Source organism: Rhinopithecus roxellana, chromosome 13 (assembly GCF_007565055.1).
Source record: "Rhinopithecus roxellana isolate Shanxi Qingling chromosome 13, ASM756505v1, whole genome shotgun sequence".
NCBI lineage: Eukaryota > Metazoa > Chordata > Mammalia > Primates > Cercopithecidae > Rhinopithecus > Rhinopithecus roxellana.
This window is the reverse complement of record NC_044561.1, coordinates 10,803,253-10,818,652: the sequence shown is the minus strand read 5'-3', so window position 1 is coordinate 10,818,652 and position 15,400 is coordinate 10,803,253. Positions and strand designations below refer to the sequence as shown.

The window sequence follows — 15,400 nt, the reverse complement described above, 5'->3', positions numbered from 1 at the left end:
GGGGATGTGTTAGTCCTGGACCAGGCTGAGCCTGGCTAGTGTTTGATGGAGGCGGGAGCCACTGGAGGGGAGGAGGACCCAGGTGCAGGGCCAGGGTTAGAGGGGTGAGCCCGGGGAACCTGCGCAGCCAGGGTTGGCGCAGCCCGTCCAGCACAGGGGATGGGGCATGGTGGGAGAGGGGATCACAGGCTTCATTCAGGTAGGAAGGTTTCTCAGCTGAGAAAGCCTGCATGGCCCCCTGCTGGGGAGAGCCCACCTCCAGAGGGCATGGGGAGCAGATTGCAGTTCATCCTCCATCACCCGCCCACGTGCCTGCCTCTAGGACATTGAGGGGCTGGAGTGGGCTGGAATGTGTGGGAGACAGAAGCAGAGAAAGGCTCCTGATTCTCCCTGGAGCCTCCCACACTCACAGCCCCTCCCCAGGGAATGCCTCTGAGGCAAGGGGAGGAGGCGCTGCTTCCTCTGCAGCTCCTCGCTGTCTGCAGGCGTCTTCACGCGTGTGTGGGCACATACATGTGTGAACATTCATGCGTACTGTGTGTTCGTCCACCTGCCTCTCCCCACGCCCTTTCTCCTCCCCTCCTCTTGGCTCTCTCCTGTTCTTCCCTCCTTCTTGGTCCTCCTTGCCTTTCCCGTGCCCTGCTCAGACCTGAGAGGTAGCAGATCTTAGACCCAGAGAGAGCCCTGAGGTCCCTGTTTCTGCCTCCTTCATGGCTTGATGCCCCAGCTCAGCTGGGACAGGAGCACCCAGCCCACCAGGCTGGTCCAGTTGCCACACAGGCTCATGGCTACGGCGTCCAGGAAGGCCAGGACTCCTGCAAACCCACATCATTCCCACCACGATGCCCTCTGCAGGGGAGCCATACAAGGAGGCCTCCTCCTTGGTGCAGGTGTCTGGAGAGGGCTCCCTCCCCCAGGCCTCCCGCAGTGCATGTCCATCTGCTCTGGGGAGGAGATTGGCTGATACCCCAATCTGTCTAGGGGACACCATCACCTGGGGCATCAGAGTTCTCATGCCCAGCTGGTACTGTGCCTGGGGACTAGAAGGGCTGGTGCTGCATGGGGTCAGGAGGTTTACCTGATAAGGGAAACTGGTAAAGGATGCCCTCTTTCCCCAGTAGACTTGGGAGGTACCTCACTCCCAGGGTGCCTCCGTCACTCTGTCAGGGATGCTGCTGTGCAGCCTTCAGCCAGCAGGCTGTCATCAGGGCAGCCTCTCCCTCGGGCAGAGGCTGGTAGGACCAAAGAGGTTTCTAGAGGACTTGTGGCTGGACCAAGCTTCTGTCCTGTCCCTGGAGGAACCCAGGCCTGGAGTGTTGTGGTTCCCAGGTGAGTGGAGACTGTGCCTGGGCTGAGCTTGGGTAGAGGAGGATAAGAACTAGGCGGGGCACAGTGGCTCACACCTAAATCCCAACACTTTGGGAGGCCGAGGAGGGCGGATCTTGAGGTCAGGAGTTCGAGACCAGTCTGGCCAACTTGGCGAAACCCCGTCTGTAATAAAAACACAAAAAAATTAGCCAGGCATGGTGGCGGGCCCCTGTAGTCCCAGCTACTTGGGAGGCTGAGGCAGGAGAATCGCTTGAACCCAGGAGGCAGAGGTTGCAGTGAGCCAAGATCGTGCTACTGCACTCCAGCCTGGGCGACAGAGCGAGACTCTGTCTCAAAAAAACAAAAAAAAAGAACTGGGTGGGCACAGGCTGCCGTCAGGGCCTGGCTCAGGCTTCCCTGCTGTGTGACCACTCATGTCACATGCTCTATCTTGGCCCAGCAGCTTTCAGGGCAGGGACAGCGTCCCCGAGCTAGAGACAGGGAAACAGAGGGATTTGCTGTCTGTGTCAGGCTCACAAGCCTCGTGAGTGCCTCCCTGACCCAGAATGCTGCACAGGGGCGCAGGCACCGCTAGGTGGCCTCAGGTGGTCCATTCATTTTACCATTTGTGCAACTAAAGGACTGTGGGTTGTGTATAATTTCTCACTGTTTTTAATGACCCTAGTTTGGGTGCATCTCTGAGCCTCCTGGCTTTGTTCAAGTGCTGTGGCTTTGAATGCCGTCTTAGAAGCAGCTCTGCCTCTGCTCAGGTAGCAGCAGGGAGCTCCACACCCTGTCCCCCGGCCCTGGCCCCCGACTCTGGCTGTGTTTCTGCAGGATGAGAAGGCACGCATTGAAGCATTGGGTGGCTTTGTGTCTCACATGGACTGCTGGAGAGTCAACGGGACCCTGGCCGTCTCCAGAGCCATTGGTGAGAGCCAAAGAAGCCGACCCAAGTGGGAGAAGGTCTCTCGGAAGCCCAGGCCTCTGGAGTGTGGCCCGCAGCTCACCAGGGGTTCAGGGAGGCAGTGCGGTGGGCCGAGGGGATTTGTCATGCACTGGGGTGATATCCTCCTAGTGTGAAGGGAACAGGGCAGATTCAGGGACTACAGCACGAGTGATTGAGTGTAAGTTACACTGTATGTTATTATCTCACCTAAAACAGCTCCTACAAATCTCGTAGAGGCCGGGCGCGGTGGCTCAAGCCTGTAATCCCAGCACTTTGGGAGGCCGAGACGGGCGGATCACAAGGTCTGGAGATCGAGATCATCCTGGCTAACACGGTGAAACCCCGTCTCTACTAAAAAATACAAAAAAACTAGCTGGGCGTGGTGGCGGGCACCTGTAGTCCCAGCTACTCGGGAGGCTGAGGCAGGAGAATGGTGTAAACCCGGGAGGCGGAGCTTGCAGTGAGCTGAGATCCGGCCACTGCACTCCAGCCTGGGCAACAGAGCGAGACTCCGTCTCAAAAAAAAAAAAAACAAATCTCGTAGAAACCTGTGGCTCGCTACCCTGTGGGCTGGAAGTAAAGGTTCCAGTATTCCGGAAATGAGGTTTATCCTCCTCCCACATTCATGCTGACGATCCTTTTTTCTCTTTTGGGAAAAATGTGCGTTCGCTGGCCAGGGTGGCTCATGCCTGTAATTCCAGCACTTTGAGAGGCCGAGGTGGGTGGATTACCTGAGGTCAGGAGTTCGAGACTAGCCTGTCTAATATGATGAAACCCCGTCTGTACTAAAAAAAAATATATGTACAAAAAATTAGCCAGGCGTGGTAGTGAGCCCCTATAATCCCAGCTACTCAGCAGGCTGAGGCAGGAGAATCGCTTGAACCCGGGAGGTGGAGGTTGCAGTGAGCTGAGATCACGCCACTGCACTCCAGCCTGGGAAACAAGGAAAACTCCATCTCAAAAAACAATAATAATAATAAATAAACATTTTGAAAAGTAATGGATCTGGCTGGGGGTGGTAGCTCACACCTCTAATCCCAGCACTTTGGGAGGCCAAGGCAGGCGGATCACCTGAGGTCAGAAGTTCAAGACCAGCCTGGCCAACATGGTGAAACCCCTTCTCTACAAAAAATACAAAATTAGCTGGGTGTGGTGGCACGTGCCTGTAATCCCAGTTACTTGGGAGGCTGAGGCAGGAGAAGCACTTGAACCTGGAGGCAGAGGTTACAGTGAGCCGAGATCATGCCACTGTACTCCAGCCTGGGCAACAGAGCCAGACTACATCTCAAAAGAAAAAAAAAAGTAGCCAGGCGTAGTGGCTCATGCCTGTAATCCCAGCACTTTAGGGAGCCGAGGCAGGCAGATCACCTGACGTCAGGAGTTCGAGACCAGCCTGACCGACATGGTGAAACCCCATTTCTACTAAAAATACAAAAACAAATGAGCCGGGCATGGTGGTGCATGCCTGTAATCGCAGCTACTCGGGAGACTGAGGCAGGAGAATCACTTGAACCCAGGAGGCAGAGGTTGCAGTGAGCCGAGATTGTGCCACTGCACTCCAGCCTGGGCGACGAGCGAAACTCCATCTCAAAAAAAAAAAGTAGTGGGTCCAGTCTGCATCTCATTGTCTCAGCATGCATTCACTGCCAGGTCTCAGGCTGTGCGCCCCGTGACCACACCTGCTCCTTCCTGGTACTTAAAAAATCTCTCCCTCCCCAGCTGATTGCCAGGGATTTGGCACCTATCCCTCTGACCCCTCTGAAACATTCTGTCTTTTTGGCAGATGTGGCACCTTCTTGACAGCCCCTCTTCAGGCTGTGTCTTTCCTTGTGTCTCTGGACACTCCAGGAAGCGAGGCCAGGATGGGGCAGCTAGGGCAGAGAAAGGGGGAGCTCACAGGCCAAGGTCAGGGGGTTCCATTCCCAGGCAAGCGGGAAGCACTGGGCAGTTTGCATAAAGGAGTGATAGACCCCGTGAGAGCAGGTTAGTCTCTGTCCCCACAGGACGTGAGGTCTGGGCCTGGGTGGGTGGGGAGGAAGCTGCGGACACTGTGGTCCTCTGACCCGGGCTCTTCTCTGCCTGTCCAGGGGATGTCTTCCAGAAGCCCTACGTGTCTGGGGAGGCCGATGCAGCTTCCCGGGCACTGACAGGCACCGAGGACTACCTGCTGCTCGCCTGCGATGGCTTCTTTGACGTCGTACCCCACCAGGAAGTTGTTGGCCTTGTCCAGAGCCACCTGATGAGGCAGCAGGGCAGCGGGCTCCATGTTGCTGAGGAGCTGGTGTCTGCGGCCCGGGAGCGGGGCTCCCACGACAACATCACGGTCATGGTGGTCTTCCTCAGGGACCCCCAAGAGCTGCTGGAGGGCGGGAACCAGGGAGCAGGGGACCCCCAGGCAGGTGGGAGAAGCCAGGACTTGCCCTCCAGCCTTCCAGAACCTGAGACCCAGGCTCCACCAAGAAGCTAGGTGGTCCAGGCCCCTGCCCTCCCCTTCCTCCCGCCCTTTTCCTTCTCTCCCTCAGAGGCCTCAGGACCCAACAGGTGGCAGGCAGTGGACAGGGCGCCCGCCCCACAGTGCTTTCCGCAGCACTCCAGAGCCACTCGGGATGCCCCCCGCAGCCCGTCCTGGTGGCTATGGAAGTGTACTGGGTGGCGGGCAGATGGTGGAAGGCAGCCTAGGAGACCACACCAAAGAGAAGATGGACCGGCTCTTGCTCCCAGCTCCAATGGGGCCCGGGGTGGGACCAGAGGTCATAGGTGCCCAACAGCAGCCAAACCAAAGACACTGGTGTGCGTGGAGCAGCACGGTCGTGCATGTGGGACCCTGGGGCGGCCCCAGGAGCCAAACTCTTGAAGCGCCCCCTGGGTCAGGCCCAGCAGCGGGGTGGCCAGCCCCAGTTTCCCATTGCTCCTCTCTGCGGCCGGGGCCGGGTGGGTTCATATTTACAGATATGCCCAGCCAGTCCTGGTTGGCCACACCAGTGTCCCAAAGAGGAGAGCGCAGCAGGGCCAGGGTCTGTTCTGTAGCAGCCACCCCCCTGCCCCTGCTCCAGGGCAGCCGTGATGTGCTTGGGCCCACCAGGGCCTTCCGGGCTGCTCTCTTCCCTGAGCTCAGAACCGGCGATGCACATGTGTCTTTTGTTGGTGTGTTTGTTTTTGTTTTTTTTCCCAGGGAAGTCTAATTCAGAAGCAGTATTCAAGGTTTTCTCTTTATCAGTGCCAAGATGACCTGTTGTGTCATATAATTTAAGCAGAGCTTAGCATTTATTTTATTCTTTAGAAAACTTAAGTATTTACTTTTTTAAAGCTATTTTTCAAGGAACGTTTTTTTGCAGTATTATTGAATTTATTTTCTAAATCAGGATTGAAACAGGAATTTTTCCAGGTGGTGTTAATAAGCCATTCAAGTGCCTTACACAGCTTTGAAGAAACTAGGACTGCAGTGGGCTCGGATAGGCCCATTGAGGTTTTTAGAAAAGCAGGATTTGTTTTGTTAGGGAGGCATGATGTTGGTGAGATATTTCTGGAAGAGTTTTCCACCTCTTTGTGATGCTGAGCACCCCCAAGGTTCCCCCCCACCCCAGGTGACTGGCAGGAGCTGCGACTGCCGTGTGGTGGTGCCTGGGCCCGACAACGGGGCTCTGGGCATCCCAGGTGACTTTGGCCCATCTGCCTGCATTCCCACCCCCTCGGGCCTGGCTGGATCGCAGGCAGAGGGACCTTGCTGCTGTGTGATTGGAACATTCCCAAATGTCTTGTGAATTTGTAATCAAATTGGTCTCATTGGGAAAGATGCTTAATTAAGAGACTCAGGCAAGCACAGAGGCAGCCCGTGGGTCTCTAGCTTAGTCTGGAGGCAGCGGGGATGCTGCTGGGAGTCCAGGGCACAGGCCACAGCCCCTCACCTTGCCACGGTGGCTGGTAGCACACCTGTCTTGCTCTGCCCCATGCCCTGAGCAGGCATGAGAGCTCCATGTCCCCTAGTGCACCCTGAGATGGGGCTCACAAGCGACGGTCCTGGGTGCCTCAGGGAGCTCACTGAGGGTGTGCGAAGTTGAAAGTGGCAAGGCTGTCAGGTAGAGAGAAGAGGTCAGGTGGCTAGGGGAGGACTCAGAGGCCTCCTGCAGGGCCAAGCACTGCAGAAAGGGCTGAGCTGGAGGTTGGCAGGGCTGCTCCAGGCAGGTCAGAGCAGGGCAGGGGGAGGAGAGGAGAAAGGGAGGACGCTGGGCTGTGTGGTCCCCATGGAGGCATTCAGAGTCTACCTGCAGACAGCGGGAGCCCCAGGAAGGTCTGCACAACTGCACCCCAAGCGCCTCGGCCTCCTCTCAGCTTGCTGAGGAGGCACGCTAGAGCCGCCTTCCTGACGGGAGCACTCTGTCCCGTAAGGAGGGGGAGCCAGCCTTGCTGGGGCCCCACCTGCACACCCAGCCTTACCCTGCATTCTCACAGCACAGATGAGGTTGAGACCATGCAGTTGATGCATTGCTTAAGGTCTCTTACTTACAAAAAAAAAAAAAAACCTTAAACATAGTCACTGTCATTCAGACATTCAGAGAATGGTTGGCCACCAACAATGACCAAATATTGCTTGGCTTAACTTGAAGGCCTGCTGTCTCCTTCTGGGGTTCAGCAGCCAGAGCCCCGGTGCCCTCTCAGCACAGGCCCAGTCAGACACAGGGACGCAGCTCCACCCTCACCACCAGCCCACCCTGCCTGTGGGCATAACCTTGACGAAGGAAGAGAATGATTGGCATCTGCTTTTCTCTTTTCTTTGCTAATAATTATGTTCCTGGCTGCCAAGAGTAGAGTTTCACCCTGTGGAGGTTCGGCTCATATCACCTGGTGGTCTGATTCATACCTTAGCCTGAGGCTTCACCAGAAGATCTTGCAGCCTCAGTGTATTGGAAACCCTTTCCCCAGGCTTGTCCCAGCACCACCGCTCCCCACCCCTGAGCCAGGACCCCAGAGGATGGCCACGCCCCATGCCTGGCAGAGGTCTGGTGCCAGCACTGGCTCTGTCCTTGCCTTGGGGCCGAGGGAGCCCTCATCCACCCCTGCACAGCAGCTGGGCACAGAGGAGCGCTCTTCCATCTTGACCAGGACTGCACCGAGAAGCACCAGGCATCTTCAGCCTCCAACCTCCTGGGCGACCTTCTCTTCCAGCCACAGTCCCATGAGGGCCCCTAGCCAGGGACACCAGTCTGTAAATTGTAATCCTTTCTCCAGCCTGGCTCTCCACTTGCTCCTTGTGTGAGCTGAGCAGGCAGTGCACCTCTGAGTGTCCCTTTTGTAAGGCCCCGGGGTTGCACTGAGTCTGCAGAGGCGGCGACCTCCTGGAACGCTGTGGGTGCAGGTGAGCCAGCATATCCTAGGGAGATATTGCCAGCACACGGGGCCCCTCCCGCCACCAGCACCAGCGGGTTGGAGTGGTTAAGTATTATTAGTGTCTATTATTAAAATTAAGTGGGCTGAAGAAGAATGGAGCTCCAGATACCAGCACTGTATATGGAATACAAAAGCTGGGGAAGTGGGGCCTGCCTTACAGGTGTGGCTGACTCTGAGCCCAGGCCTGCAGGGGTGGAGGGCGGTCCCTCAGAATCCCAGAGGCAGCCCCAACCTCAGAACCCAGGATAGGAAATGGGTGTGTTTAGTGGGGAAAGGGACAGGGTGTGGGTGGCAGGGCCAGCATGCAGCCCCCTCCCTCTCCCCTCCTCTCCCATCGTGAGCCCAGCATGGGCACCGGGCCACCTCATCCGTGTTCCCGGGGCTGGGAGGACAGCTCTGGCCCTTCCTAGGCCTAGCCTCGCCCCAAGCTAAATGTAAGCCAGTTGGACTGTCTTAAAGGAAGCAGTATTTTGGGTTCAATTCTGCCTCTGTAGCTCAAAGGGGGCAGCCCCCAGAGTCCTGTGCATTCTGCCAAGGCTCCATAGCTTTGCCAAATGCACGGAGCTCTGCCATTCCAGTGTGTTGCAGGCCTTGCCAAGGGTTTATCTGCATGCGTCTCAGTGGGCTTCTCGTGCATGGGAGCGTGTTCCTGTGCAAGGGGGAGCCTTGCGCCAGGACAGGATGACTGTCTTCCCTGTTCTTAAGGACAAGTCCCAAGATGCCAGAAGGGCAGTCTCCCAAGGGCCCACCATGCAGAAGTGTCAATAAACCACGAGTTCTGAACTCTGTCGCCCAAGTTCTGCCTTCTTCCTAACTTCTGAGCATCTTGTCCCCTTTGATGTCCGGGATGTGTTTGGAAGCTGCTTTAATATAGGGGACCATCTGCAAGTCTGGTGAAGCAAGCAGACAAATTCTGGAGAGAGCCCTGGTGGCAACACCCCCCTGGTCTAGCCGGCAGCCTTATTTTCCTCTCTGAGGGGCTCTGAGCCCACCCCCACCATCAGCAGGAAGGTGACAGGAAAGGGATTAAGCCCCTGGGCATCACATTGGGGAGCCACAGGAGCATTGAGGACCCTCATTTTATCCAGGAGCCTGATGTGCCCCAGGCAGTTCCATCCTGAGGATGGAGACCATCTGACATGACGCTCTTGAGACCTACCATTTTTACCCTCCTGGCACCTCCTGAGGCCAGGTGCAGTGGCACACACCTGTAATCCCAGCACTTTGGGAGGCTGAGGTAGGAGGATCTCTTGAGCTCAGGAGTTTGAGACCAGCCTGGGCAACATAGGCAGACCCCCATCTCTACAAATAATCAAAAAATTGATTGAGAAAGGAACCAAAGATCAAAAGGCAGTGAAGAATTGGGGACTCTGAGAAGGGCGACTTTCCAAGGCTTGGACCCCTTAGAAACTCTGCAGCCTAGGGGCACTTGACCCCTGTGTGATAAGCCGAATCCTCTTTGTCTTAGGTGGTGACTTAGTGGCTGGCTCATGGGCACAAGCCTGTAGTCCCAGCTACTTAGGAGACTGAGGCAGGAGGATCGCTTAAGTTTGAGGAGCTTGAGGCTGCAGTGAGCTAGGATTGCACCACTGCACTCCATCCTGGGTGACAGAGCGAGACCCTGTCTTAAAGAACAGCACTGAGCCTTTCTTCTGCCTGCCCTGCTCCCGCCACCCCACTCCCCAATCCTCGAAGCCTGCGTGGCACTTGTCCCACGTGGGAGTTCGGCTGCTGCCCGGAAGCAAGTCCACTGCAGGTCCACTGCTGGTGCTTCCCAAGGGTCAGGATTACAGGGGATTCTTTTTTCCTCCTTGCTTTAGGTTTTCTTCTAAATCCTAATTTTTTTTAGTACAGTAAACATGCTTTAAAAATGCTTTTGTGTAATCTGTCATGGGAATTTTAAGGAAAAAAATAAAATAAAAATGCCTTAACAAAAGACCTGGAGAGATCCACCAGCAGTAGCGGGGGGAAGTGCTAATCCCTGAGGTCCTGGTAGAGAAGTAGGAATGGCCATGGTGGCTGCACTAGGTGGAGGAGTGAGCCTGAGGGGGTAGGGGGGCAGCGCTTCAGTAGTGGGCAAGCCTCACTGTTGCTGGTGAAAGGGACTGGTCCCTGATGGCTTCTTGGACAGATATTAGGAACCCACCTCAGGACCACCACATCTGATGGAGTTTAGGGAACCCCCCACAAGGCCCGCCCACCTGCCTCCCTTTGCTCTAGACCTGTGGCCCCCAACCACAACCTCCAGTCCAGACCTCTATAGCCTCACCCACCCAAGGGCGGCCCGCAGCAGAGTGCAGGGCCTTGGCCCGAGCACTGCTGCTGGTCGCTTAGCAGACTGGAGGGCTGGTGCCCCCTGAACCCACAGGATGGCATGCACGGGCCCAGTCCCATGTGGCTGCAGCTCCTAGCACATGTGAAACTGCTCTTGGAGACGACTTCACAGCCTTCTCAGTGCCCTCAGGGGGTCAGTATTGAAACAGCCAGTCGTGGGACTCTGTCGTCCAGTCCTTCAGCGCATGTTGGCCAAGTGTTTGCCATGCTGCTGCAGGTGCTGGGACAAGGGATGACGAAGCAGCCCATGAGCCAGCCACCAAGTCACCACCTAAGACAAAGAGGATTCAGCTTATCACACAGGGGTCAAGTGCCCCAGGCTGCAAAGCTGCTAAGGGGTCCACGGCTTGGAAAGTCGCCCTTCTCAGAGTCCCCAATTCTTCACTGCCTTTTGATCTTTGGTTCCTTTCTCAATCAAGAGAAAGCAAGGCAGCAGGGGCCGGGAGACTCGCCCTTGTGCTCCTGGCAGCTCAGGCTTCAAGGGCACACAGAAAATATCAGAAATGCCTCCCCACAGACACTGCCCAGCCACGGCCCAAAGTGCTGCCCTGAACTTCTCCCTAAAATGTGGGGGAGGCCCTCGTGCTTGTGTGCGCGTGGGAGGGGCTGGCCCAGGGCTGCCTGAACCCAATGCCTTCCCTACTCCCGCGTTGCCTGCATACCTCCTCTCTCCTGTCTGTAGCCTTATCTGTGCATTTTCTCCTAGTCCTTCCCAAGCCACCTGGGAGAGCTCTCAGTCCCCTCCCCCTGCTCCCCGCAGTGCCTGCTGTCCAGGGCTGCAGCCTCCAACTCTCCAGGACCAGCGCCAGAAAGGCAGCTTTTTTTTTTTTTTTTTTTTTTTTTTTTTTTTTTTTTTTTTTTTTGAGAGGCGTCTCGCTCTGTTGCCAGGCTGGAGTGCAGTGGCGCAATCTTGGCTCACTACAACCTCCGCCTCCCAGGTTCAAGCAATTCCCCTGCCTCAGCCTCCCGAGTAGCTGGGACTACGGTTTTGCACCACCACGCCCAGCTAATTTTTGTGTAGAGATGGGGTTTCACCATGTTGGCTAGGATGGTCTTGATTTCTTGACCTTGTGATCCACCTGCCTCGGCCTCCCAAAGTGCTGGGATTACAGGCGTGAACCACCGTTCCCGGCCAAAAGAAAGCTTTATGTGTCCCTTGTGTCACAGAGAGGGCATCCTTAGGGAAGCAGGGGAACTAGACCCAGATGCAAGAACTGGGACCAGGCCCTGGGCACCCCAACACACCTATTCAGTCATCCATGTCCTCCTCTCCCCACCCCTGCTCCTCTGAAACTCCCAGCAGGATCTCCTTCCTAAATACCTCCTGTCTTGACTGTTCCCTAGTGAACTGGCTTATATGTCTGAAACTCATCTTCACAGCCAGATGGTGGCTGGGTGCTCTCCCTCAGCCCTGCACTTTCACAGAGCTTGGATCCCGGAGAGCACCCTCTCTCAGGATCGCAGAGTAGAGGTGAGGGAGGCCCAAGGGACTGAGGGTGCACAGGCAGGCAGAGGGGCTGGAGCTGCCTGGCACCTACAGGGGGTTCACCCTTCACCCATGGGAGCAGGCCACAGTGTGGCAGGTGGGGGTGGGGGTGGAGGTGAAAGGGGTGTGAGCCAACCCCTCAGTCAGGAGGGGAAAAAACCTGGAGCTAAGTCCAGCACAGACAGCTAAGGCCATGGAGTCTGCCTGGGGGAAGGGGTGGGGAGCCGGGACGTTGGGACTGGGCCTCAAACCCACCAAGTAGGGGCTTCAGCTGGTGGAAGGGAGCCCAAAACCAAGGTCTCCCACACAAGAGGTGATGTGAGGCCGACCCGGGGAAACAGGCAAGAATCCTGGCTGGGAGGGCTGATGCCTGGCCTGCCCCAGAGTTCCCTCAGAAGGTCTCAGGATCCCAGCTGCCTTCTGGTCCTGCAGATCCCTCCTGTTCTCACCTGGCTGGTCTTGGGTGGAGCCAGGCTCTGAACCAGTTGAGGACAGGACCTCGGCTGGTGTGCTCCATACACAAAACTGTCTTGGATCTGCTTCCTGGGACTTGGACATCGGTGTTGGACATCTGGACCTCCCACAGCCAAGCAGTGGGCACAAGCCCTTGAGAGCCAGCCCTGAGGATTTGTCCTACCCCCATAGAGGGTCCCGGCCAGGTGTGTTAGCTCCAGGAGCAGCGCAGGGGGCCGTGGTTGCACCAGAGCCCCATCACAGGTAGGCCTCTCCTTGGACCACTGTCCTAGGCAGTCACTCTGGCCATAGTCAAGGGACCTCTTCCTCAGTCACTGCCCAGCCCCAGGAGGCTCAAAAGGCCCGCCTCTGGGATCCACTTCCTCCCTCTTCCCAGACCTTATCTACAAAAGGAGTGCCAGCTCACTTCTACTCAGATTTTTTTTATTTTTTTAAGAGATACGGTCTCGCCGGGCGCGGTGGCTCAAGCCTGTAATCCCAGCACTTTGGGAGGCCGAGACGGGCGGATCACGAGGTCAGGCGATCGAGACCATCCTGGCTAATATGGTGAAACCCCGTCTCTACTAAAAAATACAAAAAACTACCTGGGCGAGGTGGCGGCGCCTGTAGTCCCAGCTACTCGGAGGCTGAGGCAGGAGAATGGCGGGAACCCAGGAGGCGGAGCTTGCAGTGAGCTGAGATCCGGCCACCGCACTCCAGCCTGGGCGACACAGCCTTAAAAAAAAAAAAAAAAAAAAGAGATACGGTCTCTGTCACCAGGCTGGAATGCAAGTGGTGTGAACACGGCTCCCTGTACCTTCAATGTCCTGGGCTCAGGTGATCCTCCCACCTTAGCCTCCCAAGCAGCTGGGACAATAGGTGTGCACCACCACACCCGGCTAATTTTTTCTTTCTCTTTTTTCTTCAGAGATGAGGTCTTGCTATGTTGCCCAGACTGGCCTAGTCAGGTTCTTTTTTATGATGATGATGATTTGAAACAGAGTCTCACTCTGTAGCCCAGGCTGGAGTGCAGTAGTGCCATCTCGGTTCACTGCAACCTCTGCCTCCCAGGTTCAAGCGATTCTTCTGCCTCAGCCACCAGAGTAGCTGGGATTATAGGCACATGCCACCATGCCCAGCTAATTTTTGTATTTTTAGTAGAGATGGGATTTCACCATGTTGGCCAGACTGGTCTCAAATTCCTGACCTCAAGTGATCTGCCCACCTCAGCATCCCACAGTGCTGGAATTATGGGCGTGAGCCACTGTACCCATCCATTGTCAGGTTTTGGATGGCCTCTGTCCACACTCACTTTTATGAAAGCCACATGCACTCCAGCACAATGTGGCATTCCTTCAAACTATTATCTAAACAATTACCATTACATGCATATTTCCAGGTAAAATGTTAAATGGATATAGAAACTTTAAAGGATATAAAGAGTGATTAAAATGTATTCTGCATTTCTTAAATTATAAAAGTAACAACATGATAAAACTTGGAAAACAGAGAAAAAGAAAAACAAGATTTAGTTTCAAGCATGGAACAGAATAATTGAGATGTTTTAAAATGCAGTTTAAGGCCAGGTGCGATGACTTACACCTGTAATCCCAGCACTTTGGAAGGCTGAGGTAGGCAGATCATTTGAGGTCAGGAGTTCGAGACCAGCCTGGCCAACATGCTGAAACCTGTCTCTACTAAAAATACAAAAATTAGCCAGGCATGGTGGTGGGTGCCTGTAGTCCCAGCTCCTCAGGAGGCTGAGGCATGAGAATAGCTTGAACCCAGGAGGAGGAGGCTGAGATCTCAGTGAGCTGAGATCGTGCCATTGCACTCCAGCCTGGGGGACAAAGCAAGACTCCGTCTCAAAAAAAAATGCAGTTAAAAAACAAAACCTCTTGCAATAAAAGGCCCCCTTTTTTGTCGAGGAATAACACAGAGAAGTTACTAGTTACTGAAGATGAAAAAGTACTAAGTGTAAGAGCTATAAATTTTGGAGTCAGAACTACATGTACTTATTTTTTTGTTTTTTGTTTGTTTGGTTGGTTTTTCTTGAGACAGAGTCTTGCTCTGTCACCTAGGCTGGAGTGCAATGGCACGATCTTGGCTCACTGCAACATCTGCCTCCTGGGTTCAAGCAGTTCTCCTGCCTCAGCCTCCCAAGTAGCTGGGATTATAGGCGCCCACCACAACCAGCTAATTTTTGTATTTTTAGTAGAGACGGTTTCATCATGTTGGCCAGGCTGGTCTTGAGCTCCTGACCTTGTGATCCACCTGCCTCGGCCTCCCAAAGTGCTGAGATTACAGGCGTGAGCCGCTGCGCCCAGCCACATGTACATATTTTATTGATGAAAACAGGCTAGAATTTGGTGCATTTAGCATCCTCCCTGGATAAGAATTCTCCTCTGTTGACATCATGTCCAGGAGGGTTTGGCCCCCACCAGGAAACATTCCCCTGCTCCACAGGGCTTCGGGCTGACCAGCGGTGACACAGGCAGGCCGCAGAGCCCTCGCCTGCTATCTCAATGCCTGATCCCGACAATGCAGCAGACTTTTCCAAACAGCTTGTCATGGTCTGTTTTCTTTCAGTAAGTGAAAGATTTTCACACTGAGGAAAGTTTGTAGGCAGACATTTAGAAGAAAATAGTGGAAGTTTCTTATACCATATGTGTCTATAAGGACACAGATATCCAGCCCTGACAATCCTGTATGAATAGTTCATCAGGTGCTGTTTTATTTCAGTAAATGAAAGACAAAAATCTTCTTCCTTTTTTTTTGAGACAGAGTCTCCCTCTGTCACCCAGGCTGGAGTGCAGTGGTGCGGTCTCAGCTCACTACAACCTCTGCCTCCCAGGTTCAAGTGATTCTCTCGCCTCAGCCTCCTGAGTAGCTGGGACTACAGGTGTGGACCACCATGCCTGGCTAATATTTTGTATTTTAATAGAGACGGGTTTTCACCGTGTTGCTTAAGCTGGTCTCAAACTCCTGAGCTCAGGCAATCTGCCCACCTTGGCCTTCCAAAGTGCTGGGATTACAGGCATGAGCCACCACGCCTGGCTTTCTTCCATTTTTAAAACATGAAGTCTTTGACATCAACATCTTGAGAATTGATGTTACAGATTAGCTCCAAAGCCTAACAGTGAAACAGACCCACCAGCCAACATGAATACAACTTTGACCATAATAATAAGATCCTTTTAGACTTCGCCCTCGGCTGCCCCCACCACTCACCCTCTAACCAGTATCCTAACTGTTAGAATCATCCTCATAGATTTACCAATATTATCTATACCCCTACACAGTGCTTTGTAGTTTTGCTTGTCTTTTAACTTTCTGAAAACGACATTTTACTATCTGCTTTCTTATACTTCATGTTTGTGTCACTTAGCATATGTTTCTTGAATTCATCCATGCTGTGTGGGTTTCTGGCTCTTTGCAGAAACAGAGCTGCCATAAACATTGTCAGGTCTCCTGGTTTCCATGCA

General features: G+C 54.5%; 1 protein-coding gene across 1 annotated transcript in view; it reads left to right on the top strand.

Annotated features, from left to right (window-relative positions):
- PPM1F (protein phosphatase, Mg2+/Mn2+ dependent 1F) overlaps positions 1-8,430 on the top strand; it is a 33,484-nt gene extending 25,054 nt beyond the window's left edge. Inside the window, exons 7-8 of the mRNA XM_010381772.2 lie at positions 2,146-2,239; positions 4,345-8,430. Coding sequence (XP_010380074.2) covers positions 2,146-2,239; positions 4,345-4,724 — 474 coding nt within the window. The 3' untranslated portion in view covers positions 4,725-8,430. The remainder of the gene's footprint in view (positions 1-2,145; positions 2,240-4,344) is intronic.
- The last annotated feature ends 6,970 nt before the right edge of the window (positions 8,431-15,400 follow it).